The sequence below is a fragment of the Thalia democratica genome, chromosome 5 (genome assembly GCF_965202585.1).
Source record: "Thalia democratica chromosome 5, ktThaDemo2.hap1.1, whole genome shotgun sequence".
Taxonomy (NCBI): Eukaryota; Metazoa; Chordata; class Thaliacea; order Salpida; family Salpidae; genus Thalia; species Thalia democratica.
This window is the reverse complement of record NC_139169.1, coordinates 3,100,612-3,127,355: the sequence shown is the minus strand read 5'-3', so window position 1 is coordinate 3,127,355 and position 26,744 is coordinate 3,100,612. Positions and strand designations below refer to the sequence as shown.

The window sequence follows — 26,744 nt, the reverse complement described above, 5'->3', positions numbered from 1 at the left end:
TGAAAGGTATATGTATGTTTATATTGAAACATTATAGAGCAGTTTAGTTTGGTACCTGAGCTTTTTCAAGTTAACTTTGTTTCCTGTATTAATTTTGCACGTGAGAATTTAAAAAAGGTTTTGGAAGCTATTTATTTACATCAACAGTTTAGTATTTTTAACTATCAACTATTACAAATTTAGTTTTTATTTTTGGGTTTAGTTTGCACATGAACATTTGTATTTTTGACCTAAAAGCTTTGAAGAGCTCTAGTATTAGTCAATTTGTGGATTTTCTTTAAAGTTCAAACTTTGATACTTACAGTTTGTTTGGTATTTGATTTATTTTTTGTTTTTGTTTATTTTGTGACCTGTATTTAGTTAGAATGCATGTAACGTTTGTGCAAGCTGTAAGAAAATAAATTTTTGAATGTAAATTTATCTGTAAGGGTACTTTTGAATAAACAAATAAAATATTTGACTAATGAAGTTATGCAAGATGGTTTTTAAATAAGAAAAATTATAACCTATCTTAATATTTTGTAAAATAAAATGTACATACAAAAGTTAAATATGCGTAGTTTGTTTTTAATAAGGGTATTTTTTAAATTGTTTTACCAATATATAAAAGCAATAAGATAATTACTATGGTGCTTACTACTATTTTTTTAATCTAAAGAAGTAAAATAATAATTGTTTCTATCATAAATATTTTTTATAAAGTCTAATGAGTTTTTAGTGTTTGCTATAATGTATCGTTCAAAAAAAAACCTTTTTTTAAATGTTAAGTCCTTTTAAAATTTAATTTTATGGATTGTAATGACTGTATTTCTTCAAATATGTTTTTACAACAATACGTTTTACTTTTATTTTGTATTGATTTGTTATCATATGGGATTACATTGTTTACATAAGTATTAAGTCATTTAGGACATCCTTTAAAGATTATCTGTTTCTATTTATAATCCTACTATAAATACAGAGATACGAATAATTCTTATTGGTCTACTTTATTGTAATAACTTTTTTACTAAGTTTCTTATTGGCTATTTTTTTACAAGTTATTTTTAAGTGCTATAAATACAGAGACAAATTTAATTCTTGTCGGCTTAATTTTTCAGATTTTAACCACTAAATTTTACAAATTTTGTTACATCATATATTTTTATAAGAAAAACTTATGTTTATATAAAATACTAAATAGTACCTAAAATAAAAAAGTTTTTTGTGGGCTATATTTTTACAAAAGATATTTAAATGTTATAAACAAAAAAAAAAACCATAAAAACAAAATAGATGTGTTTGTGTTTTTAATTAAACTTTTGATTATGCTATTTTTTAATACACTTACATTTTTATTATGAATATTAAAATATAAGTTCAGTAAAATGTAGTTGTGTGCCTTAAAAAAACTTTCAATCGTCGTTTTTTAGTATAGTTGTTTAACTACTAAACTTTAAAATCATAACAAATTTATTTAAAAAATTTAAATTTTAGTACTTAAAACTTTTATAAATATTTTTATAGCACCGTAAAAATTTCAAAGTCAAGTTAACATTTTAAAATAAATAAACAAAACTTATAAATTGTTTGTTTTGTTAAAAATTTGTCATGGAAGTTTTTGTAAACTAGTTATCTAAATTTAAAGTTAATGATTTTATTAATATTTATATAAAATATGAAATCAAGCTGTAATAAACAGTTAATAAAATGCTAAAAAATAATTTAAATAAAAAAGAAATGAATGATAAAGTTCAAAAATAAGTTTTTGTTTTTTTTTGGAACAAATCAGTTTTAATTTTATTTTATTTCACTATTAGTTTTTAACATAAAGCTAGAAATGTTTTTAATTGTCAAGACTAATTGTTTTCTAATTACAAAAAGCAAATTTTGTATTTAATTTCGTAAAGTTTTGGATACAAAAGTTTGAATTGAATTAATTGTTATAAAAGTGTTTATTTTTAATAAAAAGTTGGCAAAATATTTAGCACAAAATAAACATCAATAAAGACAATTTAAAACCTTTTAGATCAATTACATATAAATTTGTTTACCTTTTTAACGTGTAAAACAACAGATAAAGGCTGTTTTACTGGAATAAACACCATAAAGTACCATAAATTAAAGTTATTTTAAATCAAATAGAAAGTACAGCATCTAATGCGCGTGTTTAAGCAGTTAATAATTAAACTTGAAAATTGTTTGATCTATTTTCAAGCTGCTTCAGTCTTGTTTTGTTTGATAAGTGAAAAGGTTGTTAAGTTTTATGTATTGTGTTGTGCTCATTTGAGATTTTAAGTTAGAAATATACTTTTAACTTGAATTGTTTGTGTGAATTTTAAATCTATTCAGAATAAAAGTATAAGTAAAGTTTTCAAGATGTCTTAGATTAGATATTTTAGTTTTTTAATTAAATATAATTGTTTAAATGGTTTAATTATAAAATAGTTTTATGATACTTTACTGTTTCAATTTTTTCTAAAATTGTAAAAAATATTATTTTAGAAAAACAGGTGTCATTATTGCTTTAGTTGGATAGAAATTATTTGATTATCTGTTTTTAGGAAAAAAAGTTATGTTTATTACATTTTTCATCTAAACATTTTTACACTTCAACAAATATTTTTACACTATCTTTATTATTAAAATAAAGCATTAGCTGTTTCTGAAAAAAACTTAAGTAGTGTTTTATTTTATCATAAGACAAAATATATAAATAATTAATGCAACTCACTTGTTTCGAAAGTCACTTTCTTTTCCATTGTGTAATGTAAATGTATTGTTTAAAAATATATTAAAGTGAATAAGACAAACTTATACAATAAGAATATTATAAAATTGAATTGTATAACTGTTGTGATGTAGTTTGTATTCTTTTATTTAAAAGAGGAGTAGCTTTCAAACACAGTTATAAATAGTTTTTAAGTTCATAAAACAATAGATCTAATTAAGTTCCAGCAACAAAAATTTACTGTTTCTTTTATTTTTTTATAATGCATAAGACCATTAGTTCGAGTAAGCAGATAGCAGATTTGAGTTACAAAAAAGAATAATATAAACATATTAATTTCTTCTGCAATAAATTCAGTTTTTATTTGATTTTAAAAACAGTTTGAGTTATTTTATCAACATTTAAGGTTGAAATAAGTATAAATAGTTTTTTGTTTCAAAGACTTAATTTATGAATATAGTTGCAGTTAACATTTATGTTTTTGAATTTATAAAATTATAAACTTAGCTTGAACAAGTAAAAAGTTATAAGTATAAACGTAGATGTGTAAAAATCTGAGTTGAAAACATCCTGTTTTTTCATAAAGTTGCTAAAAAGATGAGTTTTAAATTTGCATTAAATCTAAAAATACTTCAGTTGTAACTTTTGACTTCCATGAATTATTAAAACTCACAAAACTGTATGTAAATGTGTTTTTTTTTTTACAGATTTTAAAATTTATGATGTTGAGTTCAGAAAACTAGTTAAAAGTTCAACTTTTAATACTTTGTTTTATTTTCATAAATATAATTTTATCAAGTTTTAAAATTTATTGCTACTTAATAAATTTTTTTATAAAAAGAAAGTAATAGTAAAAGAACTTTATATTATAATATAATTTTATTAATATTAATACAATTATTATGATTTTATTACAAAATACTTATATTGCTAAACTTAAACTTTTAAATCAATGCTAATATTATATGTATGCATAATGTAATAAAACTTTTGAGTACAGTTTATTCAACTAATAACAAATTTGAGTGCCTGTTGTGAAAACAGAATAAATAATCTGTTATTTTAAAGTTTATTAATTACATCATCAAACATTCTTGCTGTTATAAATACACTTTACAGCTGTAAACTAAATTCAGTTTCGCAGTTGAAACATTGGTTATAAGGTAAGATAATTTTTCATAAGTACTTTCATAACAAAAAAAATTGATAACTTTTTGAGACTATGTTTTAAATTTTTATAGCAGAGTTTTGTAGTTTAACAATTAAATAAACGACAATTTAAGTTGTTTAGGCACAAGTAAGTTTATGTTTTGATTTCAAGTTTCAATATAAATTGTAAAGTTTAAACTTAGACTCTTCTTACAAAAAATTCAAGCCTCAATTGATTTTTACATATTTTAAAGATTAAACTTATTCTTGATAACAAAAAGGTTGATCATACCGTTCGATCATCCGACCACAAGCTTCGGTAGACTGAGACTGGTATGATCAACCCTTTTGTTAAACTTGAGCTTGTCTCACGGCATACGAAAGTCCAGGCTTCTGCTCTGCAGACTTTCGCCGATGTTTTTGTTGATTATTCTTGATAAGATATATTTAAACTTTAGTACAAAAAAGCTCTAACGTTTCTTTTTATATTTTGACAAAAAAATTATTGTTAACAATGTATTTTTTGTCTTTTTATTAAAGTAGCGGTTTATGTGAAAAACTTGAATCAAATTAGATGTTTTCATTTTTATCTATTTTTAATATTTATAAATTTAAACAGGCTTAAACAAAAAAGCATAATAGCACTATTTACCATTTTATTTGTACTTATTTGATTTATATGGGCTTTGAATTAAACACTAAAATTAAACATTATATTAGTTAACTTTTATTTTAGTATTTTATTGTTTTTTATTATAATTTTTAAACAGGCTTGGAAAAAGAGGTGGTTCGTTTTGAAATCGGGAAGAATTTCCGGGGAATCATCGGTTCTCGAGTATTACAAACAGCAAACATCCAGAAAGCCGAATAATACAATACACCTCGATAATTGTATCCAAGTTAGTATACTATTTATAGATGATAATTAAAAAGTTTAATAATACAATACACCTCGATAACTATAATCAAGTTTATACTTTATACCTTGATAACTGTATCCAAGTTAGTATACTATTTATAGATGATAATTAAAAAGTTGAATAATACAATACACCTTGATAGTTGTATCCAAGTTAGTATATTTTAATAAATAATATTATGTTGACTTGTTTATTTGATTATTACAAAAACAAACTATTAGGAAACCGAATTGTACAATAAATTTTGATAATTGTATTCTAGTTAGTAAATTTTAATAATTGATATCATGTTTACTTGTTTATTTGAGAATATTATAAACAAAAAAACATCTAGAAAGTCGAATAATACAATAAGTCTTGATTACTTTGTTCAAGTTAGCTTAAAAATGGTATATACATATATTATTTAATTTTTATTTGTAAGTTTTTTGAAAATATAACAATCAAAATAAAGCCAACAATTGTTGCTACAATACAATAAATCTAAATAACTGTACTTAAATTTGTGCACTGTTAATAAATATAATATGCATATTGCATTGTGTAGTTATTCATTTGTAAGATTATATTAATGTAAAAAACGATAGAAAACTAAACAATACATAAATCTCAACAATTGTATTCAATTTTGTTTTAACAGTAGAATATTATACTAAGTATATAAAAAGTTGTTGTATTCTAATAAAATTTTTGAACAATACTTACAAGTAAAAATACAAATTAAACAACAAATCCTAATGCATAATGCATTCAAATAAGACTTTTCTCAATACGTGCTGTATTTTGTATCCAGAACTATTTTATTTAATACTGTTACTAATTCCAGTTAGCAATCAAAAGTTATAAATTAGCTAATTTTGAATACAGTTTATATGATTTAGTATAAAGTTTTAACACTGTAGCTAGTATTTTAGTCAAGTTTGTACTACTCAAAGTATTTCTAATAATTAAAAAAAACAGCAATGTTTTTAATAGAAGTATACTGGTATGATGATAATATTTCAAATTTAAGTAACATAAGCCAATATTAATAACATTTCGTTCGATTTTCATTAATAATATAAACGAAAAACTTCTGGAAAGCTAACAGTACAATAGAACATCAACTTATTTGTTTTAATTAGAATTTTAACTTGAACAGTTACGTAAAAATCAAAACTCTTCTTTTGAGTGTGATTTTGATTTCCTGTGAACACCTTACTCACAAGCAACAAAATACTTAGTTTACTGTTGAATTTAAACGCTTGTTTCTACTATTATTATATTTAAATCTTTTTTAAATGTATGAGTATATTTTAACGCTTGTGAACTTTTTAAGTAATTTAGACTCACAAGTAACAAATTACTTAGTTTACTGTTGAATTTAAACGCTGGTTTCTACTATTGTTACAAAAAACTTTAATCAACCGTTTTTTAAATGTATGAGTATATTAAACGCTTATGAACTTTTGAAGTGATTTAGACTCACAAGTAATTAAAAACTTTATTTACTGTTTTTTTTTTCTTTATTTTTGTATTAGGATAAATAAAAGAACCGTTTTTTAAATGTAGCATTTATACACATTAATAAACTTTTTAACTCTAAAAATTCCATATATTGATTAAAACAAAATGATAATAAATCAACGGTTTTTACTGTGACAAGGCTAAAAGACAAACACCAGCAATCCATAAAAACAAATGAACATAAAAGTGTTTGAAGGTTATGAGATTGATGTGTTGTTTACACGTTTGATTATGACGTCACACCAATGTTTATATTAAAGCCGGTCTCTGCTAACGGTAGCCGCAGGATATAATTATTTAACAGCAAGATTGTTTATTACGACTAAGGCCGGAAATCATGAAATTTATAGTATTTACGGTTAAAGTCTATTTCATTGTTTTGTTAATTTTTGTTTCTAAAACTAATATTTCATATTTACAATATTTCATGAAATATGTCGTACTTAACTTTAAGGTAGTTGATTGCGACAAGGAATCAAAATATGTTTGAGCTTTTTGAGATAGAGCTTTTAACTAATTTAATTTGATGTTTGTTGAATTTGTAGTTTATTTAAATAACAAAAAGTATAACTAATAGCTACATATGCTAAAATTCTTAAAAGACAATTTGATTTTTTTTATTTTTAGAATTTTGTGCTTAGTTATATCACACACTACAATTATTTTAGATTTTTGATAAATTATTTACGAGGAAGTATGTTATTTTTATTAAATAAAATAATTTCTTTTAAAACTTTAGCAAGATATGTATAATTTCATTCTAAGTTTCATCTATCGCTTTTGATGTTTTATGAATTAAACTTTTTTTTTTAATTGTTCATTGTGTTACATCTTTAAAACGTTTATAAAATTTACTTTTAAAGATAGTTGTTATGAAATATTATACATAGGTAGACTCATTATTACAAGCATCTTCAAAATATTAAAAATATTTAGTTTGTATGTTTAAAACTAAATAGTTATTTCACAACTTATAACAGTCAGTTATAACTCTTGCTTTAATTTTGCAACAATATTTTAATCATTGAATTCTCATTAAATCAGATACATATGTCATAAAAATAGGTTTGGATCATTAGCTTTTAGCGCGTAACTAATAGCACAGCAATTACTGGCAAGTTAACTTGTTTTCAACTCACTAAACTCACTACTATGACATCATAACATTCGCTTGTGTTTGCAACTAGCTAAACTATAGGGGTGCGCATATGTTTTATAAACCAACACTACTTCTATGAAATCATTAATTAGATTGTATTTACAACTATTGGGATGTAAGCCTATTTTTTCACATAAAACTTACTACTATGATATCATACTAAGAACACACCTTTAATTAACATCAAAAACATCAGAAAACCTTCTTAATGATTATCTTGTATTTAAATTTAGTTTGTAGTTTTACTTGAATCTATTTTCAAGAAAACATGTTTTAGTGATAATGTCACATCATTTGCTGATTATAAAATTAAAAACGAAATCACATGTATCTTCTGATTTAACAAATTTCATAGCTTGTACTAAATTAACAATAAGTTTATTATGCTTTTATATAAATCTAACAAAAAATATTGTTTTAACACACAGACTAAAACAAGTAAAATATGGCAGTTTTTATTAATATAAAACAATTAAAATTACTAGTAAAAGCTGTAAGTTTTAAAGTTCACAATTGTTACATTGAAACAACAGATTGATAAATATATTTTTTTATTTAAAAATCTAAAAGTTTTTTGATTAGTTAGCGCATACTACTTTATATTAAGAATGGCATAACATTAGTAAAATATATAAACTTAGATTTTATTTTAAGCTTTTATATTATCACCTTATCTTGTAATGTTATCTCGGAAGATAGTTATTAATAATTTTCTGTTATGACGTAATATATAGACACTTTTGAATTTTGTTATAGGTTTTTCATAGATAAACATAACATTCAATTTTAGTGACTCTTCAGGTAAACAATATTTAAGTATGACATCATAATAAACGATAAACGAAAAATATAAAAGTTTTGTGTTTTCCATCAACTTCTACAACTATCAAATGATTTATCATGTCTTCATGTAGCAAAATTATCATTTCTTCATGTATTTTTAGTTATGACGTCACATAACAACAAGTACGCACGTTTTAACATGAAATAAATACAGGCTACAAATTTTTGATCTTTTATACTGTTGTAAAATATACTTTGACAAAGTTTTACAACATTTGTAGTTTTACCATTAAATAATAAAATACAATTTTGTACCATACCAGGTATTCACAGTTTAGTATGAAACATAATAAACACTATATAAGCTGTTTATCTTAAACTGAAGCAGTTTATCTTTTACTTATACAAGATATTATTTAAACAAAACCTTATCGTTATCACATCACAATACTTTTATGACATTAGATAATAAATGTCCACGTTTTAACACGAAAAACTGGCTGTTTAGCTCATACTTGAATTGTTAATCTTTGCTACTTTTGTAAAGTGTGCTTTAACAAAAACTTGCCAGTATCACACCTCTATGGCTACACAGATAGAATCTCTATACTTATATATGTATATTACAATTGTAACATCTCTAACTTACCTTATTAATTAAAATTATGACAACATAAGATAATATTTTAATACTTAATATATAAAAGTTGCACAGATTATTCTCAAAACGTTGTTTTTTGCTACTAGTATAAAATATCTTTTAACAAAAAGTTTACTATTATTGTAGCATGACAAAACCATTATTATGTAACAGATTTATACCTAATATTATAGAAATTTACAACAAAATTTACCACTATGACATCACAAAAGTTACCGTTATGACATCACGAAACTAATTATTACGTCACAGATAGACACCCACGTACCTGTGGCATCGAAGCAGCAAGGGTTCGTGTTTGATATTGTGACGAAAGAAAGAACTTATTATTTGGTTGCCGACAACCAATTGATGATGTCAACTTGGGTGAACAGATTATGCAAGTTGTGCGGATTTTACCATGGTTAGTAAAATTTCAATATTTATTTAATTATGTATACTTAATTTTACTTGGACGATCTGCTATAAAATCCAACTATAGTTAACCACTGGCTTATCAACCTATTCAAATATATAGCAATATTGTTAAAATGAGTATAAATTTTTTAAATAAGTTGAAGATATTTTCATTCTAATTGAATTAAATATACCAAGGATCAAGTTCTATTATTAGAAAATATTAAAAAAACATTAAAAACGTCAAAAATTTATTTTACATTTTTTACTACCGACTCCTTCATGGGCAAAGTGAATTCATGGAAAAATATTTTAAAACATTCTAGTGGTTGCTTGTATAAACACTTGAAAAGTGAGGACAATAAAATTTATTTGTCGCTAGAAAATGAGTATTAAAAGCTTTCGAAGATGTTGTGTGTGAAACAAAAAATTATTTGAAAACTAAATATTTTCACAAATGAAAGTATTAAAAAAATCCTTTTTAAACTAACCAAAGTAAAAATATAAATTAGTTTAAATATTAGACTTACGTTTATAATTGAAAAAAATAACTTAGCATCTTTGATGAAAAGATTTCACAAAATTTTTAAAAACATTTTTGTTTAAAATTTTTTACTTAGTTGAAAAATATTTTTGAATTTAAATACGTATGTAAATACAACTATGTAATATAAGTACGAAGCACCAAAAACTTCGCTTAAAATGAATCACGGGTTATACCTTTTTGGTAAACACAGGTTATCTAGACTCAAACATTTGTAAAAAGCCAAATTTCATGGGAAAATTTTGAAAAACTAGCTGGAAATGAATCATAAGTTTAAGCCGTATTGACAAAATACTAATACCAGTTTTTCATTATCGCATCTACGATCAATTTTAAAAGATTAAATCAACCACTAAGGAACATTACAAACGCATTAGCTGTGAAAAATGCTCTTTGTCAACTTGTTGTACAAGATGTAATACTTGTGGGCGTGTTAACTTATCATAAAAATGAGTTGGTTGTATTTTGAGGTTTGAGTTTGTTTTGATAGTGATAAATTAGCTCGTTGAAATGTTTTTGGTAAGAAATTGTACAAAGTTGTTTTCAAATATCCACTTATTTGAACTTAAAATGTTGGTGTAGTATAATTTTCTAAAATAATATAAAAGTTCTTTATTTATATATCGGTATTAAAAATAATTATTTATTTTATGACGATATAAATTTTCAACTAGATTTTATCTAAAGATTAAAGTTTAAGTTTTTTATTGCAAGTTTCTAAAACTATAAAAATAGTTTTGAAATATTACTGAATTACTTTTGATTACTTCTGAGTGTTTAATTACTTTTAGTATAACAGCTTAAATTAATATTTTTTAAACTTTGTTCTTATTAACATTAAAACAACTATTAAACTCTGATGTCCCTTTAGTTTAACAAAAGTAAAGTTTTTATATCATTTATATTATAATGTTAAAGAAATACAACAGTGATTATTATATGCTGTGTTTAATGTAAAAAATATTTAAAGTTGTATTTTGTATGTCTAAATTAAAAGGTGGCATAAAAAAAGAAATATTAAAGATGTTACAGTAAAAACTAAAAAGACTAAGAGTATTTTTAATTCGACATCAAAAGAAAACCTTAATTTTCAAACTTATATATATATATATATTTATACAAGGTCAAAACATCAAGACTAATTAGGGTTACATGAAAAAAACAAAACAGTTTAACTGCGCTAATCAGAAACACTGTATCAAATTAAAACTACAAATTTGACAACCTGAAACGTTTAATTAAATTAAGTCGTAAAATACTCGCTTTAATTTAAAAAAGATGTATTTTTATTTGTTAGTGTAAATTTTGTATGACAACTCAGTTTCAGTTTTGATTAGCATCAAACTTTGCAGACTTTTGAGTAAAACAAGGTTTTTAACATTTTTTATTTAGAATAAGTTTTAAATGTTGAGATTTCAGCATAAAAAAACTGATGAGGTTTGAAATATACTAACAAATTTTAGATTGTTAAATTTAATTTATTTACTACTTAAATTGGTTTTTTATTTGTTTAATTCAAGCAGGGTGCGACTTACATTTCGATGAACACAATTTACTAAGTTTAATATTGATCAATAAGTTTGAAATATTTTATTTTAAAGACTTTTTTCTAAGCACAAATTTTTCTTAAAATAGTTTATGACAAAAAATTAAAATTTTAAATGTTTAGTTCAACTGAGTACGATGTTCTATAATTATAAAATAATAGCTTGAGTGATGCAACTAATTGACAAAATTTTTATTTTGAAAATTATTATAAAATTTTCCTAATCACATCCACTTATTCCATAAAAAATTAATTGAGGTAAACTTTTATTAATAGTTATCTCAATAATTGCAAATGAGAGTTTAAAAATACGTTTCAGTTCATTTGTAACTATAGTTTTTATGGTTTGAAAAGTGTGCTGTATGAACTTTTTTAAAAGCAATTCAGTTTGTTTGCAAAAATTTACAGGAATATTTACGGCTATAAATATTAAATAGAAAGTTTACATGTTGTTTTGTAAATTATATTTAAAATAACAATAATACTGCATTCAATTGTAATTTAATTAGTTCTAAAAAAATTTTTTTAAAAGAATATTTCTACGTAAAACTTTTTGAAAATTGCAAATAACTACTCGCAAAAGATTTTGTAAAAAAGTTGCAAAAGTTAAAAATTTTGTAAAAAAGTTATAAAAGTGTAAGTTTTTGCAAAAAAGGTGTTAAAATGACATTTTTTGCAAAAAATGTGAGTTTTTTTTTCCAAATATGCAAGAATGAAAGTAGTTATAAAAAAGTTGCAACAAATTACTACACGAATTATTATTGCAGCAAACTTTTACAAACAGGAAATTACGCGTTTTTGTTAAAAAGTTGTCTATTGCAGTATTTGAAAAATTTATGTTTATATACTGCATTGCAGTTTTTAAAAAATTGGTGTTTGTATATAAGAAAAATTATTGCAGTATTTAAAAAAATTGTGTTTATATATTGTATTGCAGTATTTAAAAAAATTGATGTTTGTATATAATTTTTGTTCAGCAAAATGTTGTCTATTTCAGTATTTAAAAAAATTGGTGTTTATATAATGTATTGCAATATTTAAAAAATTGGTGTTCATATATTGTATTGCAGTATTTAAAAAATTGGGGTTTATATATTGTATTGCAGTATTTAAAAAAATGGTGTTTATATATTGTACTGCAGTATTTAAAAATTTGATTTTTATATACTGTATTATAATATTTTAAAAAAATGGTGTTTATACATAAGAAAACTTATTGCAGTATTTAAAAAATTGGTGTTTATACATAAGAAAACTTATTGCAGAATTTAAAAAAGTTGATTTCTGTATATAGTTTTTGTTCAGCAAAAGTTGTCTAAGCGCATTGCAGTATTTGAAAATTTGGTGTTTATATATTGTATTACAGTATTTAAAAAAAATGATGTTTATGTATAAGCAAAAGTATTGCAGTGTTTAAAAAAAGTTGGTTCTGATAATTGAACAGTCTTTCAATTATATTAATATTTTGCTGACCAGAATGACTATTTAAAATGTATTGCAGTGTTTTTCTTTTTGGATGTTAACGAATAACTAAGTACGTTTCAGGGTTTAAAGTAATTTGTTCCCATAAATTGTATTTGAAAAATCTATGGTGTAGAAATTTTTTTAATATGTTTTAATTTAGAAACTTGTTTTAATTGGACTACATGTATTGTACTTTAGTGATTATAAAATAATTGTTATAAATTTAGAAATGATAAAAGTTTTGCATTAAATTATAAATTATATGGCATTCTAAATGGTGATAAAACTATTAAAATGATATCTAAATGAATTTTTTATTCTAAGTATTTACTTAAAAAAAAATTCATTGAAAGAACATTAAAAATACAAAATTACAATTTACTATAAAATACTGTATATTTGTTTAATTAGTAATAATTAAAATAAATTATAGTTAACTTTAATTAACACTAATGAAAACATGTTACAATATAAAATCAATAATAATGTGTTGATTTATTTAGTTAGAATAAAAAACCTAATTACATACAATAAAAAAAAAAATAAATTTAATTAGATATAAAATAACTTTTCACCATACAGGATACTAACTTCCCTGTATTACAAAACTTATAATCTTTTTAATTTTTGAAACAAAATACTTTTTTTAAACTTTGACAATGTTTTTCCTGTTCAAACTTCAAATTTAGTCAATGTAAAGTCACGAATAGAATGCGGTTTAAATTTCACTGAAAACTTCAGTGAAATTGTATACTAGGATGTTTAAAAATAACTAAATTGCATATAACTAGAGTGTTTGTGTGGCTTTATTTATAAATTATAACTTAAGTTTGTATCAGTTTAGTTTAAAAATAAATCATGATTTGAATCTTGACAGACTATTATAATTTTCTAAGAACTACAGAAAATTATATTTTTATAAAATAAACTTTTGAAATTTTCGACATAATTGAGGGAAATTTGTGGTTTTATTAAATTTTTCTTCAAAGAGTTAAGTTTCTACATCGGTAGAGTTCTATTATCAATCAACTTATTTTTGTTTTGTGACAGACTATTTTGAAGTTTTCTTAAAAATTCTAGTTTGATAGCCTGCGGTTTTTTTTTCAAAGTCTTTATGAAGTGTCTCTCCAGAGTTAAGCTTAAAGACATTGCTTTGTAATCGATCAAATTAATTTGTGTGTAATATTTGAATGTTCAAAAGATCGAAGCTGGACATAATTATTTATGTTTTTTTAATAATTTAACTAGTAAAGTTTAGTATATTAAAAACTTGTAACCTTACAGTATGCTCACATAAACAGTAATTGAATGTAAAACTTTAAAAATATTCAGATTTCATTTTATTATTTTATTCTTGAAAAACTTATAATGTAATATTGATAAAAATATTCATTTTTATTGAAGGCAGTTAAAAATGAAAATAGTTAATTAAACTAAAAATATAAACTTAGCTTTTGTATTGAAGTTTATGAATAAATGAAAAAACATATTGATGTATTATCAGACTGGAAAAAAAATCTATGAAACTTATTTGAGTATTTTAAGTTTTAGATTAAATCATATTTATTCTTAATAGACTCGTCAATTGAAAATTAAAAATTGTATATGTTACATCTACAATTTTATAATAAAAATTTTTATAATTATATATTTCAAAGTTTTAAATGTATTAAAAATAAGTTTAATAATGGTAAAATTATTATAGACCCATCAGAAAACGACAATTACGACCAGAAGACTTACAAACCAGATCCGACGATGACAAATGGTTCGAGATCAACAAATGGTTTGAGACCATCAAATGGTTCGCGGAGTAATGGTGAGTTGTTGGGTAATTCCCTCGATCGAAACTCGACCGGTGACAACAGCTACATAGGAGGGTGGGTTTTTTGATATTTAAATAAAAAAATTAGTTGTAAAATCGGTTTAATAATTTGTTCGTTCAAATGTGATTATGAAAATAAGTTTGTTACTTACCAAAAAAACAATTCTAAAAAAATTATAAAAACTGTTGTTATACAGACAGGGATTTTTAAATTTAAAAACACTGGTTTTAAATAAGTTATTTGATTTTACAATGATGGAGTTATAAGTGTAAGTTTAAAATATGTGATTAATTTATTTTTTAAGTGTTGTTAATGTTCTTAATTAACTTTTAAAAGTTTAATGAAAGTTTTTAATAAACTTTAGACAAGTTTTATGTACAAGATGTTTTTGTTTTTTTTTAGTTTAAATTTAGCTTTCTCATTTTAATCAAGTTGTTTTAAAAAGTGCAAACACTTAAACAGAAATTTTTAAAGATTATTTATTTCTGAATAAACTTATATCTGCACATGTTTTTATTTCGAAAAGTTTCAATTAAGTTATTTTATATATTTAAAAAAATCACAAAAACTTTAACAAAGTATTTAAATGTTTAATCATTGATTTTTTTTTTAACGTTCAATATTTAAACTAAAATATTTTTTTTTTCTGAATAAACTTTTGCACGTGTTTTTAATTCGAAAATTTTCAATTAGGTTATTTTAAAACTAATACGGTTACCGCTTACGTTGTTTTGTTTCCTTTATTACCGAAATTTAATAAATTTTCACACACAGGTTTATTTGTTTCATATTGGCTCATAATCCTTAAAAATACTTTCTTGCGGCCTTAAGGTGTCAATAAATATGAATCATAAATACTTTAGTTGACTATTAGCTTTTTGTTTATTACGTCATAAATAGTAAGAGATCATAAGCTTTTTTATTGGTTTTTTGTTTTATTTGCATAACTATGTCTAAATTGAATCTGTACAATATAAATGCTGCACAATGTAAAATAATAATTAGATAGTTAGAAATTTTTAAAGATTTAATTTCTTTGAGTATTTAAAAATATTGAGCCATTTTACTAACTTAGTTTTTAAAGTAGCTTTCATAAGGTACTATTCTTACTTTGTGGCAATAATAAAATAAAATTTTAAGAAGTTATTTATTAAAATTTTATTGGTTATTTAAAAGATTCCATGTTTTTTGTTTGTGACATAGATAGGTTTAAAAAGTACGTATTATAGTTTTATTACATACGAAAGTCGTTAAAAAAATTTCAACAATTTTAGTCTTTTATTATACATACAAACTCGATTTTAAAAACCAAATAAAAAAAAATAAATTGTAATTTGCATAAAAAGCTGGGAATTTATAATTTAGTAATTTTTTGGTTTTTCGGATTAAAGTGGAAAATTAGAAATTAAATTATCGTGTAAAAATTTTTAGTAAAAGTGGTTTCCGTACTTTTAGACTAAAAATCAACTTACTTTGCAATATAGGTACAATTGATTTTATTTTTTATCGAAAAGGTTTTAATAACAATCAAACATTTAAGTTTAAGTACAAACATTTTGTAATTAAATAGTTTAGAAGAAATAAGTTTTCGCATCAAGATAAAATAACTTTAAATATGACTTTTAAAGAATATAAAATTCTACAAACAAAAAATCTTCAGTATACTTTGTATATAAGTTTTTTATATCATAAAGCTATTTTTATTCAAAATAAGTTTTTAACTGTTTTGTCAGTAGTTAATAAGATGTTATTTTAAAAAACTAGTTACTAACGCATAAAATACTCAAAAAGTATTCATACAAGAGTAGTTTGAAGTTAAATTTTAAACGCAATTTAACAAACTAAAATTGTACGGGTATTTTATACAATAATTTTATACAATTGTTCTTTTTTTTTATAACATAATGAATCGTTAAAATAGCAATTAAGTTGATTAATTACCATATTATGTTTTGTTCTATATTTAAGTTTACCCGTTCATTGAAAAATAGTAAAACATAAAGTTTTAACTTTTTATAAAACCACTATTTATTTTTTGGTAAGATTATACTTTTAAAACCGGTTAAACTCATTAATGTGCTCTATTTTTGTTGTTAAAACTTTTATTTTAGTTGAGAAAAAAAGTTATGTCGGTTGACATAAAAAAACATATTTTAAGACAATGTATAAAGTAAGTAAAATTTTTAGAAAAATTAAAACAAATGCTACACATATATTTATTAGTTTCACTGTAATAACTAATGCATGTTCATTTTGTGTATTTTAAAAGTAAGTTAAACTTAAACCACTTATATTAATACATAGAATTGATTACTTGTAGTTTAAAGTTTTCCATAATCAAAGTGTTCTTATGATTCAAATACATTTTTAATAAATATAAATAGTTATAAAAAAAACTTAAGAAAAATGTCAAGTCATTATATTAGAAAAAGTCCAGTGAAAAAGTGTTTTATACAGTTTTTAAGTAAATTTTAATGTTTTTTTAAAGTAATTTGTTGAACAATACTTTCTAATGCTTTATTTTTATTTTCACGATATTCATAAATATTAAACAAATCTAAATACTTTGATTCATAATTGATTAAAAAATACCAGTAAAAGTTCTAATTTTTAACTAATATTAACTGGAGCAGCAGCCTTCAAATTTATAAATAATTTAAAATTTGAAATTAATTATTCTTTTTTATTTATTTATTTCCAAACAATTCCAGCAGCAGCAGCCGACTCCAGCAGCCTTCGAGCCACCACTGTGACGTCATAACGCCTCTGGTGACGTCACAGCCGGTCAAAACGACGTCGCACAAACCTATGACGTCACACATGAACTCGGTGGGTTCCAATGACGTCACAAGCGAGTTCTCAGACAGGGTGTACGTCAACACTGACGTTGTCGGTGAGTTGAAAAATTATTTTTATAAATATCAAAAAAATTATATATATATATATATATATATATATATATATATATATATATATATATATTGTAAATAATTAATAAATATAAATAAAATTGGTTAAAAAAAATATTTTTATAAATAGGTAGGTATTGTTTTAATTAGAAAATAAAATGATAACAAAGTTTTTAAACTAGGTTTGTTAAAATATTTGAAATAAAATAAAAATAGTTATTAAAATTATCAGGTAACAATAACGCGAGTAAATCAAAAATATAGTATAGTCAAAATAATATTGAGAATAATTGTAAACAGTTAAAATTTCTTTACATCTAATCTGTAGAGCAACGAAGCTCTAATAAAGTATTTGCGTTAAGAAATTTATTATTTGGTCGTTCAGAGTTTGGTATTTGTGGTTGTCTTATTTTCTTAATCTTTAGAATGCTTTAATTGTCTTAATGTTTAGAATTTTTATTCTTACTTCTGATATAAAAATAAAGTATTTGCAATTTGGTCCTGCAGAGTTTAGTATTTATAGTTGTTTGGTTTTCCGACGGCCTTCTGAATTTTCAGGGTTCAAAGCATCGTTTCCTCTGATATAAAATATAACTTACCGAAGTGCTGTTCGTAATTTTATTAGTTGTAATCAAGATTTTAACGAAAAAAAAAGTAAAGTTGAAATAAATAATGTAAAAACGTTTATAAATAGTTGGTTATACTTTTTCTAAACAAGAATTATTTTTAAAAGTTTCAACAAGGTTGAAAGAAAAATCGGTCCTGAAAGATGTTTAAGTTAGGTAATTTAAACAGTTAAGGTAATTTTTGATTCAGTTAAGAATTTGTTTGTATAAAGTTAAATGCTTTGATAATTTAACGTATTTTGGTTTTTTATTGTTACAAACAAAAATAAAAAGTTAAGTTTTGTGTTTTTTCAAGACACTTTGAGACGTGTTTTAGTTTTCTAGAAACAGTTTTTGTTATTTTGTATATATGTTTTTGTGTAATAAATACTTTGATCTTTTAACGCATAATTTCATTGTTACGTATGAAAATAAAAAGTCGAGTTTTGTAGTTCTTTCAAAATGGCAACGTAAATTAAAAATAAAGATTTGGTTCTTGGTACATAAAAATATAAACATTTTGATGTATTTGGAGTTAAAATGTATTAATAAACTGCAAGAATTTTGAAAATATATTAATAAGTAAGAAAGTTTAAGTAATTTATATATGTCATTCAAAAATATTTGCTAGAATAAGATATATAATCTTTTAAATAAACTTTTAGAAATTTCATCAAATTTTGTATAAAACTTTAAAATATTTTTGGTCAGAAAAGTGTATGGTGTAGTGACTACAAGAAAAAAACCCTTTAAATATTTTTTTATGGTATTTGAAGGATTTTAGTTGTTATAGAAAAATTATAACAAACAACTTATGATGTAATATTCACTTAAAAAAAAGGGGGCGTAGATAGTTATGCATTTTAATCTTGTCAGATATATGATGTTTTAAATTTTTTTTAAGTTACAAATTAAACTTTGAAAATTTTCATTAAAATACTGAACGGATCAAGATTAAGTACGTAACTTAATTGGTAATAAAAGTTTAAAAAGGGATAACTTGAAAATAACAATATTTAAGACTATTTATTGCAAGTTTTACACATTTAAAAAATCAGCCATACAATAAGAGTTATACTTGAAAAAATATAATATATCTTACAAAACTATGATTTAATTTTAATTAACTTACGAAATTATTAAATCAAAAATGACACTTTATTTTCAAACATCTTGAAAAAAATGTTCTTGTTTTTATTCTTCATTATTAAAAAAAAGTTATGTGCTTTATAGAAACAAACACCTTTTTAAAATAAAACATGTTTTAGTACTTTCAATCTAAAGAGACCCGAGCAAAAATTTTACTTTTATTGTACAAAAAGATCAAATATTTTATATATGTCATTCAAAAGTACTCGTCAAAATAAGATATATAAGCTTTTAAATAAACTTTTAAAAATTTCATCAAATTTCTATATAAAACTTTAAAATATTTTTGGTCAAAAAATTTATGCTGTAGTGACTACAAGAAAAAAACCTTTAAAGGATTTTTCTTGGCATTTGAAGGATTTTAGTTGTTATAGAAAGATTATAACAAACAATTTATGATGTAATTTTCACTTAAAAAAGTGGGGGCGTAGATAGTTATGGTTTTTAATCTTAATCACAAACATGATGTTTTTAATTGTTTTACAAGTTATATATCAAACTTTAAAGATGTTGATTAAAAAACTGAGCAATTAAAGTATGTAATTTGCTTAGAAATAAAAATTTTAAAGCAATACTTAAAATAATAATATTGTTCGAGTTTATTTATAGTAAGTTTACATATTAAAACAAGTTTTAGCTATACGATTTGAAATTATTAAAATTAAATGGTTTATAATTTTATAAAACTAAGAATTAGTTATTAATTAACTTAAGCAAAAACTAATTTAAAACTTATACTTTATGATGTGACATTATAAATAAATTATAAAAAAAATCTATTCTAGACTTTTGTTCTTCATCCGAAAGAAGAAAATGTTGTTTTGTAGCATTAGACATAATTTTGAAATAAAATATTTTTATTATTTTAGATTTAAAGAAACTAGAATAATTTATTAGTTTCAACTTAAGTCTAGAAAAAAATTAAATGATTTATATATGTCATTCTTATATACGTGTGGGAATAAGATGTATAAGTTAAAAATTTATCTCAATAAAATACATTGAATTTCTACAATAAATGTTCAAATATTTTCGGTTAAAAAATTTATGCTGTAGTGACTACTAGAAAAAAACCCTTTAAAGAAATTGCTTTGGTATTAAAAGGATTTTAGAGGGATTAAAATAAGAAAATATGTTGTAATGATTATCTATGCGTAGGTGTTAATAGTTGTGGTTTTTAATCGAACTCATAAGTATGATCTTTTAAGTTCTTTAATACACAGAAAATACCTTTGTTTACAAATATCAAACATGTGAAATATTCCTTCTTGAACTGAACGGTTTAAATTTAATTATTAACGCACCTTAAAAAATATTAATTAAAAACGAAATAGTTTTTAAGTTTGTTTATTATAAGTGTTGTATCTTTTATAAATAAAGTGTTTTGTATATATGTATATAGTTTTTGTAGCCATACATCTGTAATTGTGTAAACTAATTTTTAAAGTTTACCACATAGCACTTAAAGTATAATTATTATTTCTAATTTTGGTAACCCAAACTCTTTTTTTAGTAATTTAAATACTAAATGCGTAGAATAAAATATCAATTTATGTTTAAAAACTAGACTTTATAGCCTTATAACAGCTTACAAAATTATTTAGATATTGGAGATGTAACGGTACTAAAATATAAATAAACATCAACACTTTTGCAAACTCTTTTGTTATTTGTTTAAAAAAGTTCACCTCGATGTAATTATTTATTTTTATTGAAAATGTTTAATCTGAGTAGTTAAACATAAAAGTAATATTTATGTATTGCATATGTATCGCGACATATTTCCAACTTGAAAACACATAATAAAACTGAAATTCACATTATACATGCAAATATTAAAAATCAGACGCCCACCAAATGTTTGCTCAGTAAATTCCAACTCTTTTGTTGTCACACAAATTGAATGTTTTGTGGAAGTTTATATAACACTTTTGTTGGGATTTCATAATTACAACGACTTTTATTTGAACAAAATACTTTAGTTGGCTTAAAAATTAGTAAAATTTGATTTTAAAATATTTTTTATAATTTATGCAGAATTAATTATTATAATCAAGTGATTTATTTCTATTCTTATTTCTTGTTACATAAATTTAAACTGCTTTCGAAACGGTTTTTATATTTCTATTGTTATCTAACAAAAAATAAATAAACAATATTCAACAAATTACAAAAATCAATGATAACAGTTTGTTTTTAAACTCAATTAAGTAAGAAAGTAACTTTTTAGTCTAAAAAACTACCACTTAAATCTAATGTTTAGTTTTGCAGATTTTTAAGAATATAAGTAGTAACAACAATTTCAATTAGTTTTAAAGTTTGATTTAAATGATATTTTTCAGTTGGAAAGAAAAATTCGTCGACTTTAGAAGAAGAGGTATATATTTTTTTTGTTTTATAAAAATAACATCTTAAACATATATATATATATATATACAATTTATTCAAATGGCGATTTTAAAAAATTCTAAAACATATGTTTCACAAAGCTTTAATTTTTCATAAAGCTTTGATCATCAGCCAGTTAAATTCAAAATACAAAGCACTGTACTAAACAAAGATACAAAAGTTATGCAAAAAAACAAAAAACAGTATGACGTAATATTGTACATTACAAATATTCAGTACAAAAATCGATCTACCTTCTAACTAATTAAACAACTAAAATTAACGAAAACAACAGTTAATTGACTATAAAATGCTTCAAAATTTGTTGTGTTTTAAAATAAATCGCCATTTGAATAAATTATTTAAAAGCCCTTCAAGTGGGCTCAGTTGAAAGTGTTTACGTTTAAACATTAACCTTATTTTATATATATATATATATGTATATATAAATAAATGCATAAAATATTCATAAAGGAGAAAATTTCACACCGGTTTTTAAGCAGTTAAAAATTATCCAAGGCACATTTTCGTTTGATTTATTTTTATTTAGCTTTTTTTAGGTCGTAAAATGTAGGGAATAAATGTCTTAAAATAAACTTATCCAAATGTCATCTCAAAAGTTGTTTATTTTGGTTTCATTAAACTTTACATATACATCTTAACATGTAAGATTTTTTATAGAAAAATTAAGATTTTTTTAACCATGTAATTCAAAATATTTAAGTACGTAATAAGGAATTAAATATTGCGAAATTTATAAAACAATTTGTAATATTATAAAATACGTGTAGGCTCCAAATGTAATTAAATTACTTGCATACTTAAAATTTATTTTCGTTATTCTTTTGAAATATTTATATGTAAACCAAAAACTTTCACATATATATAAATTGTTTACATATTTAGATGTTTTTTATTAAAACTGTAAATCTGTTTATATATAATTTATTTACTGCAGTCTAATATTTTTACTTAAAGCTTCTTGGTTAGTCTTGATATTTTTAAATTAAATAAGTGGTATTTTACTATTTCCATAAACTGATTTTAATATGAAACTTTTAAAACTTTTTTTAGTTTTAAACTTACTTACAAAAAACTTCTAAAATGTATATAATGTTTTTTTTACTTAGAACTCTCAAGATTATGTACGTTTAGATCAATTTGTAAATTGTTAAATATTAAACATTTCAATTTTTTTTTCTGTTAATTATTTTTTATCATTTTTTTAGAATCCACAGGATTATGTTCGCTTGGATCAATGTGTCAGTTCTTCAGTCAGTTCTGAAATGAGTTCCAACATAAGCACTGGAAATTTGCTTCAAGAATTTGTAAGTTTAAAAATAATAAGAATTTTTCAGTTTTATACTGTTTATTTTCATTAGTTTTATTACGCAAAAAATTTTTGCTCAAGAGCTTATCAGTGCTTAAACTTACAGTTTTTATATCTTGAAATTTTTTTGAGTTTTATATTTGTTTTATAGTAGTTTTTATACTAGTACTGGTTTTTTATTTGTGAGTTTGAAAAAAAAATACTTTACAGTTTTCCAGTACAATACTAGTTGTACAAAAGTTTAGGAATTTTTTAAATAGAAAATTTGTTAAAAAATGTTTTAATTTAATTTTTTTTCAATAAAAACACTCAGCTACCAATTATGGACGAAAAATTTAAACAGTCGCGGGAAAAACAGCAAATCCCTAGCAACAGCACTCTACATAGCAACCAGGGTTCGTTGCTTAGCAACCGTGGTGGTGGTTGCCAACAGCAACGGAGATTTGAGAGGTTGGAATCAATTCCAAACCATCCCCCGCCCCTACCCCCTATTAATTGTAAGTGTTTGATAAAATTAAAGAATTAGTTTATTTCATAAAAATTAAGCATAAGTCATAAGGATCATAATCTCAAATCTTAGTTTCATCAATTAGTTCTCGCCTTTAACCCTTGTTAATGAATAGTTTTTATAAAAAATACAAAATAAAATTATTAAATTTAACTCCTAAGTAGCAAGCTTGAGCATCACGATCTTAAAAACTTAGGTTCTGTAAGCCCCCACCATTAAATTTTAACTCTTTCATCTATCAGGTTGCCAAAAATCTGGAAAAACCTGAAAATCAAGAAGTTTTGAAAAACCTGGAATTTTAAACAATAATCACTAAAAAATCATTTTTACCTACAAATCCGTATTTGTAACCTTTTTTTTCTAATCGAAAAATAACATTAATTCCTCGTCCTTAATCTTTAGTTTTTAGTTTTTACTTAAACTTAAATATTTACTTAGTATCAGCTTAATTTATTTGTATTTACTTATAACTGTATAAATCAGTACAATGAATAAACATCTTACCAAGCATTTTATACAATAAATCCCGTGCATTAAATTAATTAACTATTAAAAATTAATGTTTTTTTTCAGCTCAGTCATCAAACAATGTGACGCCGCTGGGAATAACTTCGCCGGGTATTATGACGTCACAAAACGACAATTACGAGAATTTGGTCGATGACGACGACGTCTTCGAACCGCTGAATAACGAACTCGATAAAGTAAGTTTTCAGATAAATTGTCAAAAAAGTTTTTTTTTTAATTTGTTTTAAGTGGTCTAAAAAGTTAGCTGATAAAATACATTAAAATATAGTTTACAACTTAAGATTAAGCCATTTTTTAAAATTAAAGTTTTCCAGGTTTAACAAAAAGTCAAAAACACACATTTAGCTCAACTTTGAATTCTAGAATTACTAAATTTTTACCAGAAAAAAGCTGAATTTATTTTTGTTGTCAAATAAAAGCGTAAACTTTTGTTGAAACATTTTATATTAACTTGATGTAACATTAACTATTTGATGAATTTGACACCTTTAAAAGGTCATACTCATTGTTATAATATTTAGAATATTGTATTTATATTAAATTACTTATTCTTTTTTTTTTTACTTCAGAGATCGCAAACAATAAGTTGATTGTTTTGTACCGCTTTGATCATTTTGATAATTTTTGTATAATTAAATACAGTTTAATAATTTTTTTTTATTATTGTTTTTCAGAGATCGCATACAATGAGCAGATTTTCTTCGGAGAGTCACCATAGCAACATGTCAGATTATCAAAATTCACTGCTGATGACCAAACAAGGTTTTATATATATATATCTTATTAATCATAATATAACGCTGGGTGGTTTGAACATTTTGATAGTAGCTTTTAGAACCATTTGAATTTTAAACGCTTCACTGCTTCAAATTTTACTCAGAAACTCTTCTAACTTTCATAATAACATACAATGTACAAAGTTGTAATGGTTTGAGATTATTTTGATGAAAGTTAATTTTAAATAAAAAATCCAAAACTTTGCATGAAGTAATAAAACAAAAACTTAAATTTCAACCTCAAAGACCAAAAAATAATTTTGCTAAAAACATTTATTGATTAAATAATTATAAAAACCAAATACTAATCTGTTTAAAAAATTAGAAACATTTATTAGAATTAAAATAATTTAGTTAGTAGTTTTTTACTAATTTGCTTGTTTGCATGACAACTAACAAATTTCACCCCGTTGCCAAGGAACCATGCCCACTAGTGGCCGACCCCAGCAGCGCAAGACCCACATAATGCGGCGGGTCACTCTCTCCAAAGACCACACCCCGTTTGTTGCCAGGCAACGCGAGTCGTTGTCGTGCCAACCGAAGCCCAAAACCGGCCACAAGGTGCGCAGGGGAGCTAGTTTCGGGGGAAGTTCCAAGAAAGGGTATTCCCCCAGTCAGAAGCAACCGTCGAGCTTGTTCAACTTCAAAATTGGCGGGAAATTCGGGGGGAGTTTTGGCGGGAAGGTTGATAACAACGAATACGTGAACACTGCTGACGTGCTGGACACAGGTACAGATTTTGTGTGGGGGATTTTTATTGGGGGCGTAAGTAAGGGAATTTAAAAAAAAACTTTTGTTAATTACGTTTTAGAAAATCAAGTTGAAATTAATGTTAAGTGTTTTTAGGGTAAACTTTAAATGTAAATGCTTTTTTTGTCAAATTTTTAACTTAAATCTCGAAATAAGATAAAATTAAAAAATAAACAATAATTAACAATAACATTAATTAACAAATCTCTTTATGCCGACAGATAGATAAAATTATCTAAAAAAAAATGACAAATTTCCAACTTTAACAAAAAAAGTACGCATTCCAAGATTTGTCTACAAAAAATATACAGACACATTAAAAATCATTAAAAATCATTAAAAGCCTAGAATCGATCAAATTTATCAGAAAATTTCTAACGAAAAACGTGATAGACGCTTTTGCAAACGCTGCTGCAATCACACGCTGCAATTGTGCATGTTTTTTGCAGAACGCATGCAAACAGCTTGAATGTTGATTAGAGACTTTTAGAGTTTTTGTAGTTTTACGTGTGTAATTTATGGTTAATTTAAAAGTACGTATTTTAAGACTTTTATTAATTTATGTTTATAAATAAATGTGATTTAGTACTTTATTAGCGACTTGCTGTTAATGTTTTTACGTGTATAATTTATGATTAATTTAAAAGTACGTGTTTTGAGAGTTTTATTAATTTATGTTTATAAATAAATGTGATTTTGTACTTTATTAGCGACTTGTTGTTAATGTTTTTACGTGTATAATGATGAATTAAGAATACGTATTTTAAGCTTTTTATTTATTTGTTAATATAAATAGATTTAGTTTTTGGTTTTAAAAGTAGATTTTTGTAACAGTTTTATGTATATAGCTTTAAAAGAATAAATTTAAGAGATATTTAAAATACTTTTATTGATTTGTTGATAAATACTCGTAAATCTAAAAATTAAAATAAATATTTTTATCAAGTTTAACTAAAAAAAGTGCTTATTGATGACATTACACGTAAATAAACCTGTTTTAACAATTTATTGTAAAAAAAAAAGCAATTAAAGCTCTTAAATGTAGTTTTATGAAACAAATTTTGATAGATACCTTTTAAAATTGTTAAGACGTTGTTAAAGTGCTAAACTAATTTGTTTACAGATACACACAATTAA

General features: G+C 23.3%; 1 protein-coding gene across 3 annotated transcripts in view; it reads left to right on the top strand.

The window, feature by feature from the left end:
• Positions 1-26,744, top strand: part of LOC145835815 (uncharacterized) — a 45,262-nt gene that overhangs the window by 5,339 nt on the left and 13,179 nt on the right. The window contains exons 3-11 of one of the 3 annotated variants that reach the window (XM_082943540.1): positions 4,630-4,758; positions 9,141-9,291; positions 14,544-14,718; positions 17,379-17,557; positions 21,670-21,704; positions 22,945-23,043; positions 23,359-23,542; positions 24,127-24,257; positions 24,756-24,843. In XM_082943540.1, the coding sequence (XP_082799666.1) occupies positions 4,630-4,758; positions 9,141-9,291; positions 14,544-14,718; positions 17,379-17,557; positions 21,670-21,704; positions 22,945-23,043; positions 23,359-23,542; positions 24,127-24,257; positions 24,756-24,843 (1,171 nt within the window). Of the gene's footprint in view, positions 1-4,629; positions 4,759-9,140; positions 9,292-14,543; positions 14,719-17,375; positions 17,558-21,669; positions 21,705-22,944; positions 23,044-23,358; positions 23,543-24,126; positions 24,258-24,755; positions 24,844-26,744 lie in introns of all 3 variants that reach the window. The other 2 variants (XM_082943541.1, XM_082943539.1) reach the window with 2 other exon arrangements.